At 44.9% G+C, this 27,271-nt stretch overlaps 1 protein-coding gene across 1 annotated transcript; it reads right to left on the bottom strand.

The window, feature by feature from the left end:
* Positions 1–1,072: 1,072 nt before the first annotated feature.
* LOC100646128 (homeobox protein Hmx) lies at positions 1,073–26,434 on the bottom strand. The gene is made up of 3 exons (XM_048412516.1): positions 24,281–26,434; positions 13,768–14,114; positions 1,073–9,859 (listed from the first exon to the last, which is right to left on the bottom strand). Exons 1-3 carry the CDS (start codon positions 24,871–24,873, stop codon positions 9,021–9,023), a joined length of 1,779 nt encoding a protein of 592 aa, XP_048268473.1. The 5' UTR covers positions 24,874–26,434; the 3' UTR covers positions 1,073–9,020.
* Between the last annotated feature and the right edge of the window lie 837 nt (positions 26,435–27,271).

Here is a 27,271-nt window from a genome sequence, read left to right as displayed (position 1 = left end):
AAACGATCGTCCTTTTTAACTGTTCTAGAAATTTCGATTCATCATCCGCGTAATAACACACAGAAATATACGAAACACGTTGCTTTCCTGCAATTTATCGCCAATCCATCGGCAATTTCTAAAACGTTTATTCTGCATTGTAAATTTGCATACAGGGAATTGAACAATGTAATTTGACGAAGAGAGGGAGAGGCAGGGGCGAATTAAAAGATATTTTCACTCGTCTATATACCAGAATATCAGGCATAACTGAAACTTCGATAGCTTTACTTGTACAATATTAATTACACGCTCGTTCTCGGTTTCGTATTATTTCCTTTCTCGTCGCATTTCGACGCGCCAATCGCTCGACTAATTGCTCAACCCGTGGCAATCGCAATTACCATTCGTCCTCTCTATCTGGATGGCAACTTTCATTTAACATGAAAGTCGTCGTCGTTGCGGCGCGCGCGACGATCGATCAATGAAAAATTCATCGAACGGAATAAATGATCGGCTCGACCATTATCAATCGTTCTAATGCTCGTCCCTGTTTTCGTTTTTTTTTCATCGGAAAGAAACGTATGAATAAAAAAAAAAAAAAAAAAAAAAGGAAGAGGAACAAGAACAAAAATAGGATCGAAGCGTTGAAAATTGAAGATAAACTCGAGGTAATTAACTAGGGGAATGAAATTGAACGAATTCTTAAAACCGAGCATATACGATACGAGTTTTATTTGCCGCGTTGAATCGGGGGCTCGTGTCAAAGGTTCGTCCATCTAAGTAATTACCGGAGCTTAGGAGCGTCACAGTTGGGTTCAACGATGTCGATTAAATGCGAGATAAGATACAACTGCTCCACCTTTGCACGGTTCGTGCGTCCCAGAGTAGTCTATTCCTTTTCACAATGCTCCCTTAATCGGACGGTACGTTTACTTGAAATGCTATAAAATTATCTCTCGACGATTATCGTTTATATCTCTAACACCGGAACTAAACTATAAACGACTACCACCGAAGAAATCAAAGTGAAAAATATACATGCAAAAGGTAAAGCAAGTTTCGTGTATGTGTTACAAAAAAATCATTCCAGTTCTTCAAAATGCATCGTTTATTGAATCGATAGTTTAAATCAGTTTTCTGGCGTATAGCGTTCAAAGTGAGAAATTACAAATTTCCGACAACGAACTAAATTTTCTTGAAATAGAAAAATTTCATTTCACCTGGCAAATCTAAAAATTTGTAGATCGTTGCGAACGATCCTCCACGCGATTTAATTAACCGAATATGAATAAAACAAAGCGGCGATATTTAGCGCTATCGGGTGAAACCGCAAGTATGCCGATTGAAATTTCGTCAAAAGGGTTGATTACTGCCGCTTTCGGCATTAGTCTCTGGTCGTCGGTTTATCGTGAATGGTAATACGATCACGAGGTATTGTACATGTTCAACATATGCGGCCTGGTACAGGCTCGTGCTCATCGTGCACGCCGTAGTGTGTATGCAAGCGAAAAACCGGTGAACGAAGAGCGATGCACTTTTCGGAGAAAGGAACAGAAAGCGAGCCGCGTGTTATTTCGAACAATGGTCTCGGCCGATTTAACCTCGGTCTCGCGACGACACGCCCGAGGAATACACCGGAGCCAGCAAACATTTGCGCTGCAATTGGTCTAAAACGTTATTCTGCGAACAGCGTTGTAAAATATGCCAATTTGTAGGGAGAAATGGTACTTGGGAAATGGAGAAAATGGTTGTTTCGTGTAAAATGCTAGATGAATTCTGCAATTTGAATATTTCTGAAACTCTGACAATTCGAAGAGTCGAGAATTTGCAAATTTATAAATTCGAACGCTCCAAGATTTGAAGGTGTCAAAAATTTGTAAACACAACTTATAAAACTATTCAGGTACGTCAAATCGAGTAAGTAGAAACGGCAAGTAATAGAATCGCGGTTGGTCGCGGAGTAGAAAGTCTGAGTGATACTACTGGTCCGGGCCCTCGGTCACACAGAAGAGAGCCGCTCTGACACGACGACAAAGCGTATAAAGAGGGACGATGACAGACAGCTCAGGCAACAGAGTAAAGAGAGGGAGTCAATGGGTATAAGCACTAAGCACGTAACTATGAAAGAAGCAGGGGGTTGCGAATCGTCGCTAGATTAAAAAGAGGCTCCCTTTTTCGCTTGCTCTTTTATGCCTGTGCGCCGCGCCCCACACGCATCATGTGCCTCCCATGTTCATACGTGTATCTGTGCACTGTGCGTGCTGGCGCACACATATCCACGCGAATCCGTACACGCAACGAACGTCTTCTCATGCATGCGTGTACAACAAACGTGTACGAGTATACACACGACCACGCTTTCGATATCTCGCGACCGTCCGCTGTAAAAAGCAATTCGATCTGGCAGCGCGGTCTATAAGCTAAGCCCCCCTTTCACCCCTCTCGTCTCTTTTGGTGGCAGTCTCGCGAACGCGTCAATCTTTCTGCGGGATTCGACTTTCGGTGTCTGAGTTTTGGAATAAAAATCGACCGATTTCGTTGGTTACTATCTCGTCAGTGAAGCAGAGTATTCCGTTTAAAATTAAACGGTGCTTCCAACCAACGCTTGTTTAAACCCACAAAGCACGCGTGTAGATCTGCAGTTATCCTATGTACAAATCTATTCTGGTACAGAATGTTCGATACGATCAGAACCTTAGAATCAACTTTTCGCTATTACACCTCTCCTCAAGTTTCTTTACTTTTATATCATCCACGTCACCCACTTTCAAATCATCAAATAAAGAACTTGTTTCGTTGCTTTGTGACTAAACGAGGTTCCAATTGGAGTGACGTGCAAAGGGTGTGGCCGCTGTAACCATTCCATGCTGGAAGGTCTCGATAGATTTTCCAAAAAATTATTCCATTAGAGTAATTGTCGAGCTGCTGCGGAGGCAGGTAATAATAGTCACGGAAGGATCGCGTCCGCGATAATGGCCGCTATAAATTGGCCGTGTTGCTCGTACGGCGAAGCAGAAAGCGCGGGGCGCAAGGAAGGAGACGCAGGATTCAGGCGTCATCTGTGCGTCCTGCCCCTTTTTTCCCTGTTTTTCTATCCAACACAGCTGTTGCGAAGTCGTCCGCGCATTATCAGCCTGATAATTAACTCGATTAGCCGGACGATGAAGCTTTATACAAATGAGCCTCCTTTTACGGCTACAGCAATTAAGCCGCGTTATCGATTGTGTTTCATCGCGAATCACGTGAATTACGCGCACTGGCGTGGACGTTCGACCGCTGCGTGTGCTTAAACAGACGTTGGATCACGCGATTTCCACCGTTGATCATCAAGGACCGCGTTTAATTTACTAACGACCATTGTCGTCGTCGTCGTCGTCGTCGTCGTCGTCGTCGCGATCCCTTGTCCGCTCGTCCATTAGGAATTACTGATTTTTTGTTCTGCTCTGGTCTCTCGATCACAGTGACAAAGACAAAAGTGGGTGTAATACCGCAGGTGGTCTATAGGACCCCCATGGTTCTGGAAACTCTGGTATTCTCCCGAGGAATGAGTTTTGCTTGATGTTTTGATGGCACACTCGAATCGATCACGAGATTTGTCGGCGGACAGCGACAGGATGGATTTTAGACGGATAACTGGCGGTTAGGGGAGCCTGAAATCGGTAATGGTATATATCCACGAAATATTCGATGGTTTCGTGGGATTTATCCCATCGTCCAATCGCGCAATCCTATTCGGTGCTGTTCTGCACAGATTCTGTAATTCGTCGGTGAATCGTAGATTATTTCGTTCCCAAGACCAGCTTTGGTCCACTCGCGCTAATTTGTCTGGAATTCTTCGAATGCCGTCACGGCTACATCCAATTTAAGATAACGTATAGAACTTAAACCTAAACTCTAACGAGCGATGAACCGACTTACATCATCGTTATGATTTTTACGTTGCATCGTATAACGTGTTATCGAAGCAAAGAAACATTGTACAGAAAAATAATTTCAAAAACAAATATCGTCAGAAAAAAAATTTCATCACGCCTATGGTAATAACTTCCACCTTCTACCACCATGTCCCCATTGAAAAATTCGAAAAAGGTCTGGGTATCAGGGCAGAAGTAATGAGACCAATCATTGGGAGGGTGGTCGAAGAATAGATTCTTCGAAAGATTTCGTGAGTTTGCCGGTGTAACACGATCGTCACTTATACGAGACCCTGTAGGACACGGGCTTCGAGACCGTCGTCATCCCCTTACGTGTTAAATTACCCCAGGACGGGGCGCATAGAAGTATTGGGAGAGGGGAAGGTTGCAATTCGACTCTAGATTGCAGCCGACAATGAGCTGGTGAATTTTCGATCCCAGGGACAAACAGGATCCTAATACAATTTTTTTTGAATCCTGGGCTAGCTCGATTCAAAAGTATCAGGGGTGGGGGGTTAATTGATAGGACGGAGAGGATTTTCGAAAGGTGCGAAGATCCATGTGCTCGATTTTAAAACGACCATAGAAAGCTTAGTGGTGAAAGAGTAGAAGCAACGTGTTGTTTAACAGGCAGCTAGTTTGCGAAACATATATCGGGTATCGCGATGTTTTTGTTAAAAAAATCGAGAATTTTACAACTCTTTTTTTAATACACAGAGAGAGTGGTAGTAAAATTATTTCGGAGGAAGTATCTCTAGTTTCTTGAATTTCGAATACACCAATTCCCATTATTTATATATTTATACAAATTTATTTCGACTCGTTCACGACGAGTATTCCGTCGAGGTTACGATTCCGATGTTAAAGCAGTCTCATTAAATCGAAAAAAATTTCCTGTCATTTGACGACGCAGCATCCGATGGGAAGAAATAGTTTTTTTTCCGAGTCCGACTCCTCCTCCTCCTCGTCCAGCTTTTTCCCTCTTCTTTTTTTCATCCGAACTCCAGAAGCGATATCGACGAACGGCTGAATTTTCCGATCGGTTTGTTAGCGATAGGGAAACGTTGTTCCGCAACGAAGGTAACGACGGAACAAAAAGGAACGAAATTGAAATCGATCGATCAACGCTCTTCGCGGGCTACGCCGTTTCATCGCAATTACCGAGTTAATGAGTCGCTTTAAATATTCAATGCCATCGCTTATTAACGCCAATATAAATCGTGTTTAATCAATCGAACCGCGTTTAATCCATCGGCGACGGTTCTCGGCCATGTGGAGCTAATATCTTCGACGTCGTTGCGTCACGAATACCATTCGCTCGAATTCTTCAACGTGCTTCCATCGATGTTTCTCTAAACGACCATTTTTCCGATGCATTTGCGTACCAAACAGACGTAGTCCGCTACAATCTTCTCTTTCAAAATAAAATTCTGCTTATAGATTCTTAAGTCGATAAAACTAAAAAAGAGTATCAGAATTCGTCGAGCTTAAATTATACTACATGTACGATCCAAGCTTCAACGTCCATCCAAGGAACTTCTCCGAGAATTGGCCAAACAACCGTTTCGCTATATCGCCCAATTCTCATAGAGATAGTTGAACACGTCGAAAGGACACTTACCAAACAGCTTGGTAGTGGAAACTCAAACGAGACCGCAGACAAACCTGCGAATTCGGACATCTCGATACGATCGAGTCCTTCCTTCCACTCAACGTGTTGCTCCTAACTAATTTATCTATCGAACCGATACCCTCGTGAAAATCATATGAATAGATCGCCGATATTTATGCAAATTCGTATTTCTACGAATATAAATTAAAAACGTATAACTTACATATAAAAATGTTTTACCCACTGAATACTATAACGAGTATTATACTTTCGACATTCTATACGCAAGATTTGCCCACCTTTAAACTTCCTACAAATGCATAAACATCGGCGATCTACTTGTAAAACGATTTATCATTCGTGGAACACATCTTCGGGAGGATGCTGGTCGAAAGGGGAGGTTGGAGACAGGAATCGCAAGGATGCAGATCGAGATACGCAGACAGTAGCCTCGATATAATCGAGTCCCTAGTCGGCTTGAGGCGCGAAAGGACACCGGGTATCGCAGAAAGGAAAACGGTAAACGTCGGGTAAAGAGGGCGCGGAGCAGAGAAAAGGGCAACGTGTGCAAGCGGAATAAAACTAAAACGAGGGACACGGAGGCCGTTTGGGAGGTTGGGGGAGGTTGGAGGTGGAGGATGTAATCGTTCGGTGGATGAAAGGTTCTCGCGGAGAAAGAGAGATCAGAGGCGAAAAAGAGGCGAAGGCGCGATGGCGCGCGACGGCCTGTGAGAACGATGATTGAAGTGCACGTACTTACGTGCGCGTACTTACTCTGGATGCTGTGCGGCGTGTGCAGATGCAGAGAAACACGGCGGTACGGACGCATTGTCGTTCCTGCTCCCTCGTGGTCGACATCCACCAATGGCGCCTCGACGTTTTCTCCTCGAAAGCGACGATGAATCGGCTGAACGTGCTTGTGAACCACCTGACACAGCATCGCCATTCTACACAGCGCTAAAACTGTGTCGCCCGTTCACCGGATATCCTCGCGAAACCGCCCTGTTCCGCCCCTCTATACTCTTTGATCGTGTTTGCGCGAACGGTCTGGGTTTATCTGTCTTTGGAGACGATTGCGGGGTGGAGACATTGATCGGGAGGAATTGTTGGGAATATCTGAGGGATGTCTGGTTAACCCTCTTTCATATTCCCGTTTCCATTGTGGTATTTTTTAGTGGCTATACATATTCGTCGGGATTACTTTTGCATCGGGATATGTGTAACTTGAAATTAAATTCACGATCCCAGTTGGAATTTTTATGTTTCCAAACACGAGAAGGAAATAAAATTACGTCTAGTAAAAGCGTAACCATGAAACTTTTTTCTCGTCTGTAGCCTTCGAAACTTTCTGATCTCCACTCCGGGAACAGTCTCACTGAACGAAGTCGCGCATTTCACAGCTACTTCTGGCTTTCAGGAAATTCGAAATCAACGCATTTCAGAATGTTCAATAAGAACGCAGGAAACGATTAAACGATGGAACACAGAGTACAATACGAACTGGGTACGGTGGTGACAATCGACGAGGGTCTATCGAGCACTTTCCACTTCACGACGACTCGATTACATAGGCGTTCTAGTGGGAAAACATCAGTTGACTTTGTCGAGAAGCGACATGTTCCACGGTGTGTTAAGTCGTCCACGGGATCATGAATATTCGCGGTCTTATTCGAAGATATTTCGTTGATCGTTCGATATTTTTCTAGCTTTTCATCTTTGTTGGTACATCCGAAGTATCGTCGATTTTCGCCCGAAGCGTTGAACGATGGATGGCTGATTTTTTCTATCCTTGAAATTTGATTATTTTTTAATGCAACTCAATATTTGTAAGATTCAGGACAAAAACACGTGTGGAAAAGGACGATGATGCGTGAGAGATGGGATGTTGAACGACGTGGACTGTTGCGTTATGGTTCAACGATCATTATTAGCGATTATGAAACGATCAGCTGTACAATAGTCTGCGTGAATCTCAGATCACAAACGTCCGTATAAAACACGACGCGACAAGCGGTGTGCTTTGCTTTTCATTTTCCTTAATTGACGTCTATAGATTAGGTGGAGAGATATACAATGTGAAGGAGAGGAGAGAGTCGGTATTTCGTAACTATACCGTTCGTTTAATAAAATTAATCGTTTAAATACTTATCACAACAGGTAGAATGATGTCGTAGGAACCCTGCCTGTGTCTTACGGTGTATCTAACAATTAGTTACAATCTCATAGCGGTTACATTTACATTTTTCTTTGAGATTCCTCGTTTCGTGTTTGCAACGTTCCCGATTAGAAAGAAGACTAAGGAAAAGAAAGAAATTAAAATTTGTGTCAACGGTAGAAACAAGTTTCGTGTCACGTATTTAGAAAAGCGTATAAACGAAACGATAGAAAGACATAAAGTGAGCCAGACGGCTATAGAAACAGAGGGAAGGACAGAACTGTGTTTGTCCTGCGCTCATCGACAAAATATTCTTAATAATCGTTCCACGAGCAGTTTCTTATCGATAAGTTGACAGACTAGATACATACTTATATTACAATTGTTCGACTTGCCGGAAGTCGCCAGTCGCGTTGAACCGCGGCGAAAAATCCAACCTCCGACACCGTGACGATCCTGTTCTCTTGCGTTTCGATGCATCGTCGCTTGGAACGGAACGCGGATGCTAGTACACGGGCTTGGAACGTGCAATTGAAAGACGTGGCGCGATAAAACGAGATCGTTTCGTTGCTGAAACGGAGACTCGAGAGCCATCGATCGTGCCGGAATTTAACGAGCCAAACCCGCGATTCCAGCGATGTTGGAAAGCTTTCGGATAGCTTGAACAAGCCAGATTGTGTTTTGGTTAAACCTCTCTCTGTTTCTTTAAAATCGTCCGGTTATCTTGTTGGCGAATTATTTTACTTTAAATTCCATCATTTTGCATTAACTCTCGGTGATCGTTTTGTTCCTTCCTTTTCTAAAGATCCGAGTGATACTCTTTTGTATCGTTCAAATAACTGTTTTTCTCAGTTACAATTTCCCATGTAGCGTTTTTTCATTTTTTAAGATACGTTGTAATATTTGAAGTTCCTCGTGTCTTTTTCTTCTAAGTAAAGTTATATCGTATAGAGTGTTACGTAATTGTGATTAAATATTTTAAACCGAATCAGGAGAAACAAAGATGATAGAAAATATATGATAAAATTTTGTCAAGTTCCTCCTCTCGTCGGTAAGATCTGATCGTGATAAAATATCGAATCACAGATATTCTCTAATCTACCGACTTCCAGTAAACTTTTAAAACAAGACTAACCCCAGAATACTGAAAAATCATAATTGACGAAAAAGGAAACGTTGAAAAGAAGAAACTCTACCTGGCTCGATCAAGCTCGCACGATCGACGATCCAAGATGACCGAAACGGCAGAAGAAAACGTTTATCCGGACAAGGCGATCGAGGCGAGTCGCGAGAGGGAGACCGCGGTGTCGGCGGTGGTTGGTTGCAGCGGGCCGACGGTCTCGTGAGCCGGACGGTGTTATTGCGAGGAGGATTGGGGTGGTTGGCCGTTAGGCGGTGGCGGCGGGGGTGGCGGCGGTTGTGGGTGTACCTGGTGGGGCAGGAGAGTGTGCGCCTGCACGTGAGCCGGGTGATGATGGTGGTGCTGATGGTGATGGGAGTAGAAGATCGGCTGGGCGGTGGTAGGGGGGCAGGAGGTGCCGACGCCGACACCGACGCCGACTCCTACGCCGACCGAGTGGGAGAGCGCCGACGTGGCGACCGACGCTGGCGCAGCGGCGGCCGGCGGCGCAGCGACCGACACCGAGACACTGCCGGACGTTCCGCTTCCGGCGGACGCCTCGTGATACAGTATCGGCACCCTGACTAGTCTCTGCGCCGCGTGCGCCATGTTTGCTGCCTCCAATTCGGCAGCGAGTTGTCTTTTCCACTTGTTACGACGATTCTGGAACCAGATCTTCACCTGAGTCTCGGTCAGCCGTAACGTTGCAGCGAGACCGGCGCGTTCAGAAGACGAAAGGTAGCGTTTCAGGTCGAACGTGCTTTCTAATTGAAACACCTGCGACCGCGAGAACACAGTTCGCGTCTTCTTTTTTCGTTTCATGCTGCTGGAGTCGCGACCATCTACGCCAACCTGCACGCTGTTCTGCCCACCGCCACCACCGCCTCCACCACCTCCGCTATTCCCTGTGCCACCGCCGCTACCGACGTGAAGACTCGTCGAGTTTGTGGATTCCCCTTCGCCATCCGCCTCCGGGCAGTCGTCCTGCTCGCCCAGATCGTCGTGTCCTTCGTCGCCCGTCGACGGACTCCGTGTCCGGTGCAGACGCTCCTCCCCGTTCTCGTCGTCCAGGTCGTCTGCAGGAAAATGATATACGATTGCTTGAAAATTGTTAGCCTTCCTTGGTCTGTCGAAAATTGGTAGCCTTCGGACAGTTATATACACTGCCGACCGTAAGTATTATATAAGGACACCTACTCGTTACATTTACTGGAAAACTGGAACAAAATTTTCCTTTATTCGATATTGCCAATTACAAGACGAAGATTTGTAGTAAACTGATTGGAAACAAAAGCAGCGAAAGACACTCAGTTTGTACCGAATATCGGTAGGCGATAGCGTACATTGTAAGAATTTGATTTTGAGTAATAAGATAAGAGCAATCCAATTCCAAAGTTTCCGAGTAAGATTGAAATCGTCGTTCTATAATCGAGAATCGATTCCGTCGTAAAGGGGAAGCTGTAAAAGCGGACGCTTGAATATCTTGTCGTCTAGAATGGACGATAATCGATGCAAAGTAGCGACAGGATAAGATAATGCGTCGGCTTTTGGTAGCCGCAGGAGGTTGCTCATCGATACCGATTAACGCCTCAATTTTCCCGATAGGCGGCCACGCATGTCGTAATGGAAACATATGCTTCCAATGTCAGTGATGATCGGTAGTTCGTTGTCATTGTGGCGAATGCAAGAGTCTAAATGGATACTATCGCCAACGACCGCGCTATAAATTGTCCCGCGCTTCCGACGGAGGATATGAAACAGTTTTAGTTGCCATTTAATATTAAAATTACCAATATCTAATTATACCTAAATATATCGTACATCGATTATTACAATTAAAGCGGTATGAAGGAAACAGTTTAGTACATTAATACCATCATTTACAAAAGCTTTTGTATAGTTCATGAAGAGGTCATTTTTATTAAAATATAATGTTACAAAATTTCCCTGCGAAGTTAGTATGTTCTGTGGTAAGATAAGCAAGAGCTGTTTTACGTATATTGAGAAATAAGTATGTCGTGACACATCGTGTATTTAAATAAAAAAACGGTTTTTATGGGATGTACGGAGATCCTTGTAAATGACTGTATTTTAGCGAAAGAAAGCATTATTTTTGTTAAAAGTGTTGGCATAATTTTAGTAACGCTAGAAATAAAATTTAGTAGCCATGGTGTTAACTAATTGGTAGACTGCTTGGGAAAGTTAAACGTGCAAAAATACACAACATGCTTGATGTGCGAAAATACGACGAAATATCCAAAGTAAAGAACTCGTTATATCATTTAGAGGGTGAAACAAATTTCTATTTAGCCCTGCTCATAAAAATATGAATTTGCATAAGCATCCGCAATCTACTAATTTATCATAGTTCTAAAAAAATTCAAATTAACATGTACAGGACTATGTGTAGAGTGGTTGATCGTGAGATTTATTAGACGAGATTGTTCGTTGTTGAAACCATCAAGCATACTTAAAATGTTAAATAAATAAGTACAGAAGGACGCTCGTACTAATGGATTCATTAAGACGGTGTATAATCGCTAAATATAATAACTGATAACTCGTTGGTAACTCTGATATTGATTCGCGCGACTAACTGATCACTGGTTGATAACTGTCTTCCTTACGATCACGTCCGTTTATTTATACTGGTCGGGGGAAAGTCGGAAAATTCAAATTCGTCTTTGTTCGACGGTTGCACGTAGCAGCGACATCGTTTTGTCGGGAGTTTATTCTTACATTACATGTATCCTAACGATATTGATACTCCGAGGCAAAACATCAACGTGATTTGAATCGTCCTGTAGCTCGTGTGCCGTTACAGGTATTTTCGCAAATGATAAAAATCAAAGATTCATTCGGAAGAATCTAAAGTGTTCTCATAGTCTAAATTCGTTTGATTTAATTTCACGATAAAGAGGTCATTATATAATAATGATGAAATTAGCATATTAGAGTAGGAAATGGTGTCTGCAGTTTAATCTTCGTTTCACGGTTTCAACTGGGTAATTATGGAACGTGATATTACTAGTATGATGGCGAATGACGAATCCACGCGCGCCAGCATAATTTCACAAATCGTCCTATTTATTCAGGCGATCATTGAATGTTGGTGAAAACGGTTTGGCATATGCTAAACGCGTTAATTAACCGATCCTTTAAAGCGTTTTCGTCGTTGGCATCGGTCGAAACAGAATCGCAGAGATATCCCTTTCGGTATCGTCGATCAACCGGGCCGAGAATATGTGTCTATAAATTGTCTTTGGCCAATGAATTCGATAAATCAATTGGAGCTATTCATCTCGGCCGGCCGTTGCATTTAATATTTAGTCGATTGATAATCCGCTAATTAATATTCTATTTATCCATTTTGATATAATTGCCTCAGATATCGGGAGTAGCCATGTTTCACCGCTCTAATGAAATATTTGTCGTTTCTGCATCGGTCCTTCGCGCCTTCCATGCAAAACTCGACTCATCGATTTGGTTGTACCGCGATCTCGCAAATCCATCGTAAACATCTCGTGTTTCGCGCCTCCATTCTATCAGTTCATTCAGAAAACCTACAGTTTCCTCGACTGTTCCATATTACCTCAAATTTGCACATATTCCATGTAAAAGATTATCATTTTTCTGTGATTTACACACGAAGAATATCTTGTGTAGATAAAGCATGTTTTATAAAAGACTTAGAAATTTTGCTCATAAATCTCGGTTTCTATGTAAATCTTGACCTATTGTCCTTTTCTATTTCTTTATCAAGATGCTAAGAACAGAATTTAAGGTATTTTAGAATGTCGACTGTTACATGTTACATGTTACGTGAAATGTTTTCTAGGATAACGATCGAAGAATGAAAGCGACGAGGTGTTTACGAAACTATCAGCGGCAGGTCTCGCCATAGGTGCAAACGGTCATCATCTAGCAGGCTGCCAAGTATTTTGGCGAAGTGGCAGGAGTAAAACGATCGGCGGGTAAGGCGATCGACGTTGGTTTGTCGTGGTGGAAGCCGTGGAAGCCATACTTGTCGACGTCCACGCTCGCGTTTATACACTTACGTACAACGCGTGCGAGCCCTCGTCTTGCCCTTTTCTCTTTTTCTTATACCGTTTCCAGTTTCTTTTACGATGCTCGCAAATTCCCATCTTCCCAAGTGTATTTCATTGCGGATCAATTTCTCTCGTAAAACATCCCTTATTTATACTTCCTTGCAACCAAACAGTACGTCACTTTTGTGCCCTCTACCTCGTATAAAAATCGACGATTTAGTCAGAAGCTACAGGAAGAGGATTGTTTCTTTCAACCGTGATAATTGAGTTTTGTCGATGTACAAACAGGCCGTTTGCAAGAAATTATGTCAATCAATCGATCACGTTCTCTCCGCGCAATTTGGGATTGATGTGCAACGATAGATGCATCGTTGATGTCCACGTTCATTCAACGGTCTATTTGCAGATAGAGCGAGCGCACGATTTTCAATCAACGAGTTGTTCCGCACGAGAATGTTTACAAACCTCTATCACGCACGAGTAGCCTAAATTTATGATTCAACAAGTCGACACGATTTCACGCATAATCATACTACTAGAATGTTTGTAGAATATTTGTACGAGTATATGTATATTCGATAGAAGTAGCTTTCTGGTCAAATGGTCCCTAATCGGATCATTTATTATGTCATCTATGGGTGAATGTATTAAGGATAAACGAGTATGCCGTTGTCCTGTTACATCAATTTCGATTCGAGAATTAAATATAGAATACAAGCTGAGATAATGTTATTTGTTTTAAAAGTAAACTAATACTCTAAAATTAATCAATTTAATCCGAACTATCGTTCATCACCTATCACTTAATAGCACTAAGAAAGGTACCTTGAATTGTTGGTTCAACTTCATGAATCACTTTCAGTTTCCTAATTAAAGATTATATCCAAATTTTTGTTTAGTGGTAGAATTCTTGATTCTTGGCATTGGAAACTCACCCCTTTGCGGAAAGGACGCGGAAGCGGGACTGACACGACTCAAGCTGCCGACGACGTCGCTCGGCGACGGATGTTCCAGCGTCTGTAGGCCGTGCGTCGGCCTCCATGGAAACGGCCAACCGGCGCCACCGGGTAGAACGCCGCGGATGCCGTCGGCATCGACGATATCCGATTGGCCGGTGACCTGAACGGCGTTGCTCAAGGCCGACGAAGCGGCTGCCAGCCGCGAGTGATGTTGGTGTTGCTGTTGTTGGTGAAGGTGTTGCAACGTCGACGGAAAGAACACACCGCCGACGCCAATTCCGACCGGATATCGGCCCGCTATCAACGACGACATTAGGCCCAATCTGAAAACGGAAGATTCGATGAAGTTCAAACATCGTATCAAAAGACGTAAAGATACAGTGGCTAAAACTGTATCAATCATTTTTCTTCGAATATTTTCTAGTATCGTGTATCTCATTCAGTTAATAAATGTGTTTCAAGCAAGTAGCACTGAAAAGTAAAAAACAATTCTCTCTTCCTCTGGTTATAAGAAGTTCGTCCATTAATTGTGATTTAAGAGACATGCGATTTTTCAACGATCGCTTCTTTCTTTAATTAGTTTTTGGTGCTATAAATGCCACAAGGATCGTGTAATTGTTTTTCACGCATTGTACAGTCTCTGATCGAGATTAATTTACTTATTTTCGAGAAAGATTCAATTTATTTTTCGTGATACGCTGCTTGTTTGAAAAGAAAATAGCAAAGAAAATTTCAGTTGTATCGCCAGTCATAACTGGCAGAGTAATCTTAACATTTCGGGATTGACATCGTCCAATGATGCCGTGCTACTTAAACGAGACACCAGGCTCAACAACGTGATTATAAAGATCGCACGAGTCCCATCCTATCAGAACTTACAAAAAAGTCCTCGAATCTCGTATCCTTCATGCGCAAAACATTTCTGAAGACATTTATTCTGCAGAACGAAAAAAATTGAGGGATTTGGGATTAAAGGGTGATTGTAATGGGTTCGATTAACCCGGAAGTATTCGCGTAGGATCGGTCACGTTTCACCGAGAGTTAGCTCTGCCGGATCATTTCGGGGCGCGGCAGCGTAAAAGTGAAACCGTTAGCGAAATGTTTGCGCCGGTTGCGAGCCGTTTAAAGCCGCGCTCTAAATAAAACAACGCTAAAAAAAAAGAGGGAAACAGCGGGATTAAAACACAGCGGCCGCGTTTCCAGCGGGTTGAAGCGTGGCTGAATGCGAGCGTTGCGAGGCTTTACACAGTCGGAACGTGGCCGTGTCCGAGGCGTCGGCCACGATTCAACCTGGTCCTCTCTCCCTTCGTTTCCGCGCTCGAAAAACCGGCAAACGGTTCCAAACCCATTTATCCGGTCCATGGCCGTTTCGTCGAAAACGAGCTCCATTCTCTTTCTTGTTGCGTTACTCGCGAAAAAAGACCAAACCATTCTTTCCGTGCAACCGATTCTTCGCGATCTTCCGAAAGCCATTAACGTCTGCTCGATCTTTGCCACAATGCAAAGGAATTTTTCGAGAGTTATGCCTATTAAGGGCAACGCGAGCCGTGCCCAACAATGACATCAGCCATGGCTCGCTGTTTGTACAGCCTCGTTATTAACGATGAAAATCCGCTTACGGGATTCCAATGAATCGGTTTACCTTCGTCGAGGATTCTTTTATTCGTTGTCTGTGATCGGAAGTCGAGAGCGTGAATGGAGAATTGGGCATAATAGATCTCGCGAATGAAATAGATGATCGATAGAATCGTAGGTCGTGACTAATTGAAGATTGTTCAGCGATCGAGTGGTTGGATGCGCGTGACTTTTGCAGAGTAAAAAGAATCAACGTGTAGAACAGAGTAGAATCGTGAAGATGATAACTCGTTAGGGTGGATTGTATTTGGATGATGGTAATTAGTTTTCGGACGAAGGTTTGAGCAGAGAGCGAATACCCGCCGTTTGCAAGTTTTCTGGTAAATATAGCTCTTTGTTACCAGGTTCTTGAAGGTGCTCTTAATTGTAGATTAAGGTAAATGGAGCTCGTAGTGATACCTAAACCTGTCTAAACCAGGGGCAAATCCCCAAATCCGGATATTTGTAAATGGAAGGTTACGTTCTCCTAAGTGCTGATCTCGGCGAGGATATTCACGGCTGGAGCACAGCCGCTCTACAGCTTTCGCTTTTCAATGTACACGCAACCGAATTGCTCCTTGAGTTCTGGGTTCGTGAGCTGCAACTCGAGCTACCGACGCATGCAAGGTCTCAACTACAATTAGAACTCCATTCTATAGATTATCTCGACTAAACTTTCACCGAGAGCGTCGAACTCTTCTATTCTTCGTACATCCACGCGGTTTGATTATTTTCACTTTCCATATTAGTTGAACTACGAAAAATTTCCAGTCGCTCAATGGAAATTTACTAAGACAAAAGACTAGCAAAGCTGCTGCCACTTCAAACTTCCCAACGTTAGTGTTTATCCTTGAATAATAACAGCGATACTTTTCAATGGTACTCAAGTAGAAGTTTCTAATTAGATCATACCGCAAACAGAGCTGCCAACGTCTAACTATCTCAGGGCGGATCCCTGCTCCCGAAACAGAGAGCTCTCAATTATACCGGCCATTTTGCCGGGTCGTGTGTAACAGCCTGGCGATCGTTATTCCTGATCAGCGTTAAGTGCAGCTGCGAACGCTTGACGTTGCGCTCGGATCGAAAGAGAAATAGAGATAGAGAGATCGAGATAGATAGATAGATAGATAGAGAGAGAGAGAGAGAGAGAGAGAGAAAGAGAGAGAGAACTTAACGCTCTAGCGGCGATTTGCGGCCGGCGATTTAGTTGGTCATCAGAAATGTAGGTTCGAACATATCGTCGGGAGCCGGTACGGCAAGAAGCCCACCGATTCGGAAGCCATACCAGCTCCCCCGTTGTTCATGACTCGTTCGTTCCCTCTCAGTCTGGCCACGAGCTACGATCTCTGATCGCCGAATCGATGCACTTTTCCTCCGGCTTGGTTCATGCTCGTTGACGATCGCCAACCAATCCTCCGACGGTCGAAGCTTGTCGAGTCGACACGCTGCTTGCGGTGGGATTCCTTAATCGTTCGGAGTTGTCGAGAACTGTTCAGGGACACTCGTTTCTCATTTGACGTTCCCGATGTTTGTTCGAATGTAGTTGAAATTGATTTTAACGAGAGTCTTGTCGCCACTGTGCGTGCAAATGTTTGCAGAGCTTGAGTTATACACTTAGACTGCGGATATTTATGCATTTATAAGAAATTTCAATGCAAAAATCAACTCCGCTTGCAAGTAATTACTACACGAACATTATCGGCGAATCCCGAAGAAAGTCACAGTGAGAGAAGCATGCAATTCCAGTTGTCTCGCATCGATAACTGGTAGGGTGGTCGACGCGACTAGTCGCGGTATAAGAAAAAGAAAACGCAAAAGAGGAGTAGCTACCGGGGGCATCGGCCATACAGATGCCCCGGGAAAGATAAAAGAAATCTGACAACCGCCTGTTTGTAAGCATCTACTTGGAGGGAGGCCGTTTTCTAAGGAGCCAGGTATAAACACCAAACACTCTCGGCCGTTCGAGGAGCGTGCTCCACCTTTTTCTGCCTAATTCTTGCGCGGCTTACGTCTTCTTAGGTAGCCAGCGGAATGAATGGCCGTGAGCAGAGGCTTTCTTCTCTCCTTTCTACGGGCGCGACTCCTCTTGCTCCGGCTTCTTCCTTCGCTCGATCGATTCAACGAGGGTCCTCGACTTCCTTCGATTCTACTTTATCAGCACAACTTCAATACGGCACATCCCTTTCTTTCTTCTCGCCATCCACTTCTTCTTCTTCTTCGATCTCTTTCTCTTTCTCCGAGTTGATCTTTCCCGTTGGTCGGTCGGTGATCTTATTGGCTCGATCGAATGTCCACAGGAAGAAACTCGTTGATTACGAGTCACCCCGGCATAATCGGATACGGACGGCTTCGATGAAACGCGACGATGAATATAATCGGAATCGAACGTCAAACCGACGATATTCTCTGTATCGATTCAACAGCCGGTCGATGGTCAAGCTTTGATTCTTCGATGTGCAGATCCTCCACCAATTTGTCCGTTAAACTTCGTTCTCCCCTACACAGCCATAGTTCAATGGATATATTATCCCTTTTTCTGTATTGATTATTATCCCACCTTTTTACTCGGTCATATCGCCCGCTTGCTCGTACGATTGTACGCTGGTACTCGCGCGCGCGCGCGTTCTAGGGCGAGCGTGCGCCTAGTAAGTGGCATTCTCGAATATAAACTCTTTATGCCGTGGTTAACGATCGCCCGTAACCCGATACGTTTTTGTCGTGTACCGTTACACTAGGGGAGGTAGTTTTCGGTGCGTAGTCCGAAGAAGGAGAAGTCGATTACGCACGATGGCGGCCAATCGTTCCCGCACAGCTTTACACCGCCTCGAAACTTCGCCGATTTCCGCGGCGCAAGGGTTTCACAGCCTCGCTGGTAATTAAGGGCTCTCTGCTCGGAGACCGATCGTTCACGCCTCTCATCTTTCTTCTTTTTTTTTCTCTTTTTTTCGTCTCCAGGCTTTGTGCTAATTCGTCGTCGCCGTTGGTGGTTAAACGAGAACGAAGGGTTTTCGTGAAGGGTAGTGAATTGGCCTGAAATGCCAGAACGTTCGAAATAAAATCGTACGAATCTTTTATTCTGCATAATTTGAAAAGAATTTGCATTTTTCAATGAAAGTTTCTTTTCAATTTTATTGCCGGAACATATGCAAAAATATTACGCGAATGTTGATATTGACGAGGGAAGCGTGCTCTATTCTTATTGGAAAAAAGGAAAATCGCGTCTTCGCGTGAATCTTAATATCGATAAGGGAGCGAGTTTTGTTTTTGTCGATTTGCCTAACAGCGTTCATGGTTACGTACTGACTTATAAAGTGTCATTACGATGACCCAACAATGAGTTATTGGCTTTCAAAGTACTCGGCTAAATCCGCTACTTGGCTTCATTCCGCTGGCTGCCTGTTACAGGCCAAGTGGAGGATTTATGCTTGTGCTTACACAGGAGACAACTTCATTTCACTGGATTTCAAGGAAACAACTTAATTGCTTTAGCGCGACGCTTGCAGGCTTTAGAAACCCAGACCAGGATACATTCGCGGATTAAACCCTTCGCCAGGGGGAATTAATTACGCCAGACGCCGCTAAGATTTCTTCTCCCATTAAAAACTTGTCCGTTTACGGTATGTACGGTTTAACCCTTGAACGGGACGTCTCGTACCCTCCAGGATACGTATTTCACTCGTAATGTTAAGGAAATTTCATCAACGTAAGTTTCTCAAAAATATAATATTCACGTAACGATGACAAAGCGAAGAAACGAAGAATCAGATAAAAATTGTTCGATTCTAAACAAACGGTATTGCTTGTGGTATACAAACGGAATAAATAACGGTAGACTGATCGTTTAAATAGCATTTTATACCGGAGTGGTTGCATATCCGTGCTTTCGAAATCAATTTCCATGAAAACATGGAATAGTGCCGACAGCTACTGCTCTGCAATTTTGGCTCGTTTTTCGACACTCGAAAATTCATCTTACGCGATTAACAGCTCTCGTATTTATATCAAAGTTACGCTACATACACAGTTAAGATTATTTACGTATAATTTCTATATAAAATACGTACAATTTACGTATTAACATACACAATTTTGTTGTTCCTGATTGTACCACGAATTTAAGTTTACGCTGCATATATATAGGATTATTCGACCTGTTAAATCATGCATTGTGGATACTAATAAAAGTAACTCTCAAAAATTGAACGTTTCGCAATCATCCTCATAAAAGACCAGACTCGCGAAATATTCCAAAGTACATGCTTCCCCGGTTTCAGTCGGGATTTTCGATTTCGGCGAGAGAACGGAGGCGTCATCAGCGTCAACGGTAGAATAAAAGGGACGAGAGCCCGAAAGAGTAGAGAGAGGAACGAATCGAAACGACACACGTACGTACAGAGAGGAGAACCGAGGAGGGAAAAACGAGAGGGAGAAACGTGAAAAAAAGGGGGTAGAACGGGAAAAGGCGGAGGAGGAAAAGGAGGAGGAAAAAGAAGGAGAGATAGATGGAAGGAAAGAAGGAGAGAAACTGTGTTTCGACGCGATTATTATTCGTGGTCTATTCCCAGCTACCGTTCATTCCACATTTGTTTCCGACGCTGTAATTTACGGGCGATCATACAGAATGGGCTTTATCGTACCTTCCTTTGAAACTTGCAGCACGATCCCACGCTAATTAACGAATCATTCATCGGCGCTGTAATTAACGAGGCCGACTCTGTCGCGGATTATCCCGGCCAGATCTTTTGCGCATAGACGTCATATGCCTGCGGTTACGTTACTGAATATTGTTGCTCCCTTGCAAAGGAGCCCGCGCGACTTTTGCACCATTGCTAAAAGAGTAGACGAGTAGGCGAGAGGGAGAAAATAAATATATATAGCGCATATACAATATAGTATGCACATAGACATATACAGATATACATTCTTACGACGCTTCCTGTATCTGTAGCTAGTTTTCAATGCCGTGTTCGTGCGAGATTTTTTCTCCTTCTCTCTTCGTCTATCCATCTCCCTCTATTATTTTCTTTTTGATGGTTTTTCCTTTCTTTTTCCTCTTTTTAAACGGAATACTGTTACATTTGTTGCGCTTCGTTTCCCGGGATAAACACGCGGTAATTAGATTGGACCGCGAGGAAAATGTTGAAGATAAACGAGAAACGCGTTTCTGTTACGCGTCGTCCTTCTGATTAATTTACAGACTCTGACGACGCTCGCATACACGAGCTTCTACCTCTCATCACTGGGATATTATCAATTTTAATACGGCTTTGTCTCGCGCACCTACCTTCCCGCCCACTCTCCTGCCACTCTTTAAACCTGATAGCTTCGCGCTACACGACAACTCGATACAACTTGAATTATTTTCGACCTTGCTACTGCTTTCTGCAGATTTTTGTTTTCTTGGAGCAAGATAAGAGTCTGTCTAATTGTTCTTTAAGCGATAAGGATCTTGTTATAGAGACAGGAGAAACCGTGAGATATGTTTCAGTTGCGTCCATAAAAATATTCTGCATAAGCATTCGCGATCTAGTTATTTCATAGCGGTAAAAAAGCTTTCTAGACTCGTTCTTTTTACAGCTATAAAATAAAATACTCGTCGCTCGCAAACAATCAACCAATTAATTAATAAACCGATTCTCGTTCCTATTGTTAATTTTCACGACTTTCAGATCGCGGCGCAGATATCGATACAAAATCATTTTCAGACACGTTATATTTTTCAATTTATCCCTTAAAACGGAGAACGGTTTAGATCGAAGGGTGTAGCGGCAGGGGGTTAACTGTTAACGCGCTTCTGCAACCCCCTACGTGCGTGTATATGCAAAAATGTGACGAAACGGAGAAGGATGCGAGGTAAATTCACGGACCGGCTAATTCAGGTAATATTCTACACGGGAATCCTTTCTACTGAAATCTCTTCCTCCCTGGAAATGCTATTACCGTATCAGTTCAGCAAAGGGAGAGAGAGAAAGAGAGAAAGAGAGAAAGAGAGAGAGAGAGAGAGAGAGAGAGAGAGAGGGTTGCACGTTAAGCGTCGAGATGGTCGGGGGAAGATTTCACGGTGCAAGCTTTTCGTCTACTTAGCCGACCTTGGTGAGGCCAAGACTCGGATGCCGTAGGCAGCGATTTAATAATAAATCAAACCAAGAAGTGTGTTCGCTTGCGTGTGTTGCTCTTGCTTCCTCCGCGCGGAAGACGCTCGCTGGGGTGGCCGAAACGGGACGGGATAGGTGGCCGTTTCTCCCGGGAGCCTTAGGCTCCTTAACTTCCACTACGCGTTGCCGTCTCATCCGCTGATGTATTATGCACCCGTTGCCTAATTGATTCTTTTCTACTTTCCGCACCTACGTTGATATTCGATCTTCCATGGCGTAGAGTCTACGGAACGGGGTGCAGTTAGTTTTTGTCTAATGGTCTTCTAGAATGGACTTCGACGTACATATACCGCAAACGTGTATCTCAAACAATGTCGCAACACGAGATAATTTAATTTCGCGTTAAAAAATATGAAAACCATCAGAGGGGTATTTCAGAGATGTTCTTTGTATCCTACTGATCGTTCAAAAGATAATTCTTCGATCGTTTGTCCAATTTTATAGATTTATCGATTATCGGAGACATTGAAAATATTTGTGAATCTACCGAATTGTCCGAGCGATATCAAAATCAAGAAATTCTCGCGTGATACGTATTCTGACATTTCACACGAGCAGTTTCGAAGATCGAGGACCACAGCAATGGTCGTTTAACGCACCACTATTTTATCCATCTGGAAAATTATCGAGTGACGCGCCATCGAAGTACACCCCCTTGTGGTGACAAGCTCGTGCCCCGGAATAATCTTTTCTCTCGATCGAAGTGACGGGTCCCGATGCACCGTTGGTTCGAGTGCAACTTAATCAAATGGTAAACGGGTGGAAAACAAGCAATTGGAGGCATCGAACCGTTATAAGAGCGAGTAAGCAAGCAAGTAAGCAAGCAGTCGGTTATATAGCGGGGACTCGTCAATCGGAAGGGGGTGTAAATCTGATAAAATCATCTCGAACCCTCCCTCGTCTCTGGCAGCCCCTTGTGGCTCAGCTTGGCCCGGCTCGAGTTCCTTGCCGAGATATATCCGATACAGAGCCGGACGGCCCTAAGTAACGTAAGTAATGTAAGAGGGTGGTTGTTGCTACGGTTGTTATTAAATGAGACAGCCTAATAGGCCCATTACGGACCCCTCGGTCCATTCCCACATAATATAATCCGAAGCTGCAGCCACGCGTTTCTCTTTCCGCTACTTTATCACTCCCCTACCACCTCCAACCACTCTGTCCTTCGACCAAAGTTCACATATATATACCATTCATACGACCTGTGTATGTTCACCAAAAGAGCATTCACTCTGAAAGAAAATTTCATTTGTGGCTGAAAATCTTTCGTTTGATTCTTGCACATCGTCCAATATCGTCTTCTGATTTTGGTTCACGGATGCTCGGATATTCGGTTCTCGGTTGGATGTTTCAGATCATTTTTAATGGTGTTATTATTCGAAGAATTGTACTGTGAATTGTGGCATCCTAAATAGAGATAAAGGTCCTCTGTTGAACATCCTCGAACAGTAGAAGAATGCAGTTGACCGAGATCTTTTTAACGGATCTGTCTTGCCTTTCACGTGCGAAACAGTTGCTGGCCCTCGATGAAGTTTGAGAAAATAAGGTAAACCAGAGAACAGCATTGCGGATCGTTTCGACACCACTTCGGGAAAGTCATTCGAATAATTTCGTTTCCATTTATTGCGTCACGAACAAGGATAATGGCACTATACACAATGTCCTCGAAAAGAAAAAAAGTCGAATTGATCAAGATCTTTCACCCGAATTTCTTTCGCGTTTCACGTTTGATCGGTTGTTGACGTTCCCCTCCGTGAAGTCTGGGGAAAATAAGGGAGAGACGAGGATAATATTGACACTCTTTCGATAAGATAATCGAAAAGCAGGATTTTAAAAGTAAATAGCGTTATTGGAGAAAAAAGTTGGCATACATGTATCGATTGCGTTGATTGTGACCAATCGACGTTAATCGTATGCGGCGGCGCGCGGTCGTCGATGAAATAGTTATTGCGCTGGCAGTCGCCGCAGATATAAAATTGATGGCGCGCACTAATTCCTTATTAGTAAACATTGATACCTAACAGCATTTAATGGCGTTGACGTATTAACACGAAATGATAGTTCCACTGGTATGAACTATATTCGACATCGGTGCGACATCGACAACGAATAGATGCTACCGTCGCGTACCCGCCATTCGTTCGACGAACGTGTTAAATTATTCTTGGACGAGAAGCGGGGCAGAACTATCGGTAAATGGTCGATTGTTGCGCGTTTCGAAGCTGTTTACATTTCGACGATGATAGCTGGATTTACTATCCTTGCAATTTAGAAATCATTAGTCAGATAAAGCATTATTTAGGTAGAATAATAGGTCGCTTGGTCGCTTTCGTACGATAAAATACCACGAGACGAATGATTGCAGAGAGATTAAACGGATTTTATAACACCTTGCGTACACGAAAACTTTTACTAAACTCAAATTCTTTCCATCGACCTATCATAATACGCGGTACTGCCAAACACAGCTGAAGCTATTGTTTGATAATCGTTTCACGATTGCAAAACTCAGTCGCACAAACAACACGATGAAACGCAAAGCATCCATCAAACCACGGGACCGTTCAGTTCGGTGGACCACCAAAAATTCGTACACTGAAAACTACGAAAATAACCACGCTGAAACCGCACAATATTCAACGTTCAGCGTTCAACGGCATGAAGTTTCATTGAATGACATACACTGTGAAAAAAGGAACAGATCGATAGAGAGGAAAACATACCTCGACAGCATCGCCAAGTCGGCCGACGCTTGGTGACCGAGCAGAGGGTTCGTAGAGGCGTCGCTGGGCGGAGAGAAAGTGGACGCCGGGCTGGTAGCACTGGTAGCACATACGATCCCCATGTTAGTAGCATTGTTTCTGTTGTCTGTCGTGTGACCGACCGACGAGACGCCCCTTTGATTGTTGGAAAATCTCAAGGACGTAGGCGAGGACAAACCCCTTGCAGGGCTGTCGCAGGAGGATCCGATTCTCTGGGAATTCTGAGCGTTCGTTGTTGGCAATGGCGAGCCTCTGTCAACATCCGACGATTGCCTTTCAGCGGACACCGTCGATGTAGAGTCTATAGGAGGTGACTCGGGTCTTCCAAGGATGCTAGAGATGCTGAAGGACGTGTACTGAGGGTTACACGCGGGCCTGAGTGCCGGTTTGCCTACGTCGAAGCTGAAGGAATGGTGATTGTTCAACCCACAACTAGACTTTCCGTTTTTCTCTTGTAGAAGCAACTCCGCCGGTGTCGAGCTGCTCCTCGAACCTTCCAGTTCCAAATCCTCTTCGGACACTACGGATACCTCGATCTCCGTTTCACCAGACATCGTTGACTCGCGTCCAAAGAGTCCGTTCCAGCGACGTTCACGGTTCCCCGAACGGAACGCGTCAGTCTCGAGTTCTGTTTCCCCTGGAATGGCACACGATTCGAGCAAACAGTCATCCGTTCCACTGAACACGGCTCGTTGTACGCGTTCGTCCCGTCAGAAGAGCACAGGATGCTCCTCCGCCGACGGTCCGACGGCAGAACACGGTCTATCCGACACGCGGAGTGGTTCGAATCGCGGCTCGCGTCGCATATCAAGCGGAGAGCGTAACACGATGATAATGGTAAACTGTACGGTGTAGACTAGTGGGTTCGTCGCAACGCCTTCGATGGCAGAACGTCCCTGGTCGTGCTGGATCGGAGACGGATCGCTCGATCGCGCGACATTCGTAAGCGATACCCTGGACGACAGGATGATAGGAGACAAGACACTTGGAAGGCCCACCCTTTCCAGAGCCACCCTCTTTCGCCCCTCTCGTCCTTCAACCACCTCTGTCCACCACCACCACCACCTTCCGACTTTATTCGCGCGTCACAGTGTGCGTTATACTGTGCGTATATACAGGCGAATGTATTTGTGTGAGTATGTGTGTGTGTGTGTGTGTAATTGTGCGCTTGTGGTAGCACCTCCTCCCACCACCGCCTACCAACCTGACACGTAGCCGTTTCTCCTCTCTTCTTCACCCCAAACTGATCTTCTCTTCCCCTCTTCGACCCGCTAGTTTATTCGCGAGACGTTGCCGTACGTGTAAAACCGCGAAGAGCAACACGGAGTCACTTCCTCGAGTCACTTTCTCTTCCACTGATCGTTAATCACTCGTTCGCCGGTGTTCCGCTTTTTTTTTCCCACGCAAGATCGATGGATCGCATCCCTTTGTTTCTTTTAATATTTACCACTGGATCGGATCGGATCATCGTTACACGATTTACGAACCATGGTCAAGTACTCTTGCACGAAGATGCACGGTGAATCGCACAACAGGGTGAACGTTTGGAAGAATCGGTAGGAACAACACGGTGACATCCACTCGCGGAAATCGTCGGCCGCGAGCACGAGCAACGAGGTGAAAGTAGCCGAGAATCGCGAATGCGTATCGTGGCGAATGATGGACTGCGGATGGGCACTGTGCTCGCACTAAGGGTAGGAAAACGCCGGAGAAACCACAGGTCACACGAACGAGGGCCTTACTCGAACATTCGCGCACGCAGCCGGAGCGCGCGGAGCGACGTAGGGAAAGCGAAGCGGAGACGGAGAGTGCGAGCGAGAAACAGTGGCGAAGAAGGAGAGAGGGAGAGAGAGAGTGAGAGAGAGAAAGAGAAGAAGCATAGGCAGGGTGGAGAAAGAGAAAGAGGAGGAGAAGATGGAGACGGAGGAGGGTAAAGAAGGATAGAACGTGGAGTCACGCTCCGAGACTCACGGGGTGGTAGTGTTGCGCGTCGGATAGATAGACGACTACCGAAGGACAGACGAACGGGCCGAAGGGATGGTTGAAACGAGAGGGATGAAACACGAACGAAGATAGAAGGGTGGCGAACGCGTTGGAGGGGAGCAGAGAGGATGGCTAAGCTGCAAGTTGCCAGAAGGGGTGTCGTTGTTGGAGGGGCAGGGGGCGGGGCGGAGCAAATGGCTTACCGTGGGGGATGGATGTCGCGATTTCTCATAGGGTGGAGGCGCGATCGATGACTCGTGGCAGAGTGTATCCGGCACGGGGGTAGCCGTAGGTGCGGGCCAATCGCGTGAGCCGCGTCGTCCTTAACTCGAAAGATACTCGCCCTCGACGATCCTGCGGATCGCGGAATGGGGGTGGTAGCGCTGCCTCACCGAACCTACCTACTCTGCCAGAGCTAACCAAGGGGTGGGGATAACACACAACTCCGCTGGCTGGTGGCCGTGCCTCGCCGTGTTACTTATCCATTATAACACTCCAAGATCTTGATTTAAGCCTGCAGCCAGCGGTGAGCTTTTAACCAATTAGCCTTTATAGCCTACCCCCCTCGACACCCCGTTCACTCTACTACCCCGTGCTTCCCTCTGTCCTTCCCTGCTCGCCACCCTTCTCGCCCCTCGGCTCGCGTTCCTCAGTCATCCCCCTCTCCGACCGCCCATTTTAGCTTGCCTCGTCGACTACTCGCTCGCTCTCTCTTCCTAACCGGTGTGCCACACGATGGTAGTTCTCGTACACCTATATCTGCTATTCTATACCAACGTCCTCGCCGCAGTCGCGCGATGTACCCACCTAATCTACTGCTTCTCTCCCTTCCACCGCCACCCTCTAGTTACCTCTATCCGTTAGCTCCCTCTTTTTCTTCACCGTTCCGGTCCTCCTTTCTCGCTCTCTATAACCACATGCATTATGCGCGTCGGTGTATCAGAGCCGCGTATTCGCGCGTGCAAATAC

This window comes from Bombus terrestris, chromosome 15 (assembly GCF_910591885.1).
Source record: "Bombus terrestris chromosome 15, iyBomTerr1.2, whole genome shotgun sequence".
NCBI lineage: Eukaryota > Metazoa > Arthropoda > Insecta > Hymenoptera > Apidae > Bombus > Bombus terrestris.
The sequence above is the reverse complement of the archived record's forward strand: the minus strand, read 5'-3'. Positions and strand labels throughout refer to the sequence as shown.

What these genes read in the sequence shown, in the direction of transcription:
- LOC100646128 (XM_048412516.1), bottom strand. Translation starts at nt 24,873, where the DNA reads ATGTCTGGTGAAACGGAGATCGAGGTATCCGTAGTGTCCGAAGAGGAT. An exon ending in GACTTGGCGATGCTGTCGAG is followed by an intron (nt 14,115 to 24,280) that starts GTATGTTTTCCT and finishes TTCCGTTTTCAG; the next exon opens with ATTGGGCCTAATGTCGTCGT. An exon ending in CGCGTCCTTTCCGCAAAGGG is followed by an intron (nt 9,860 to 13,767) that starts GTGAGTTTCCAA and finishes ATTTTCCTGCAG; the next exon opens with ACGACCTGGACGACGAGAAC.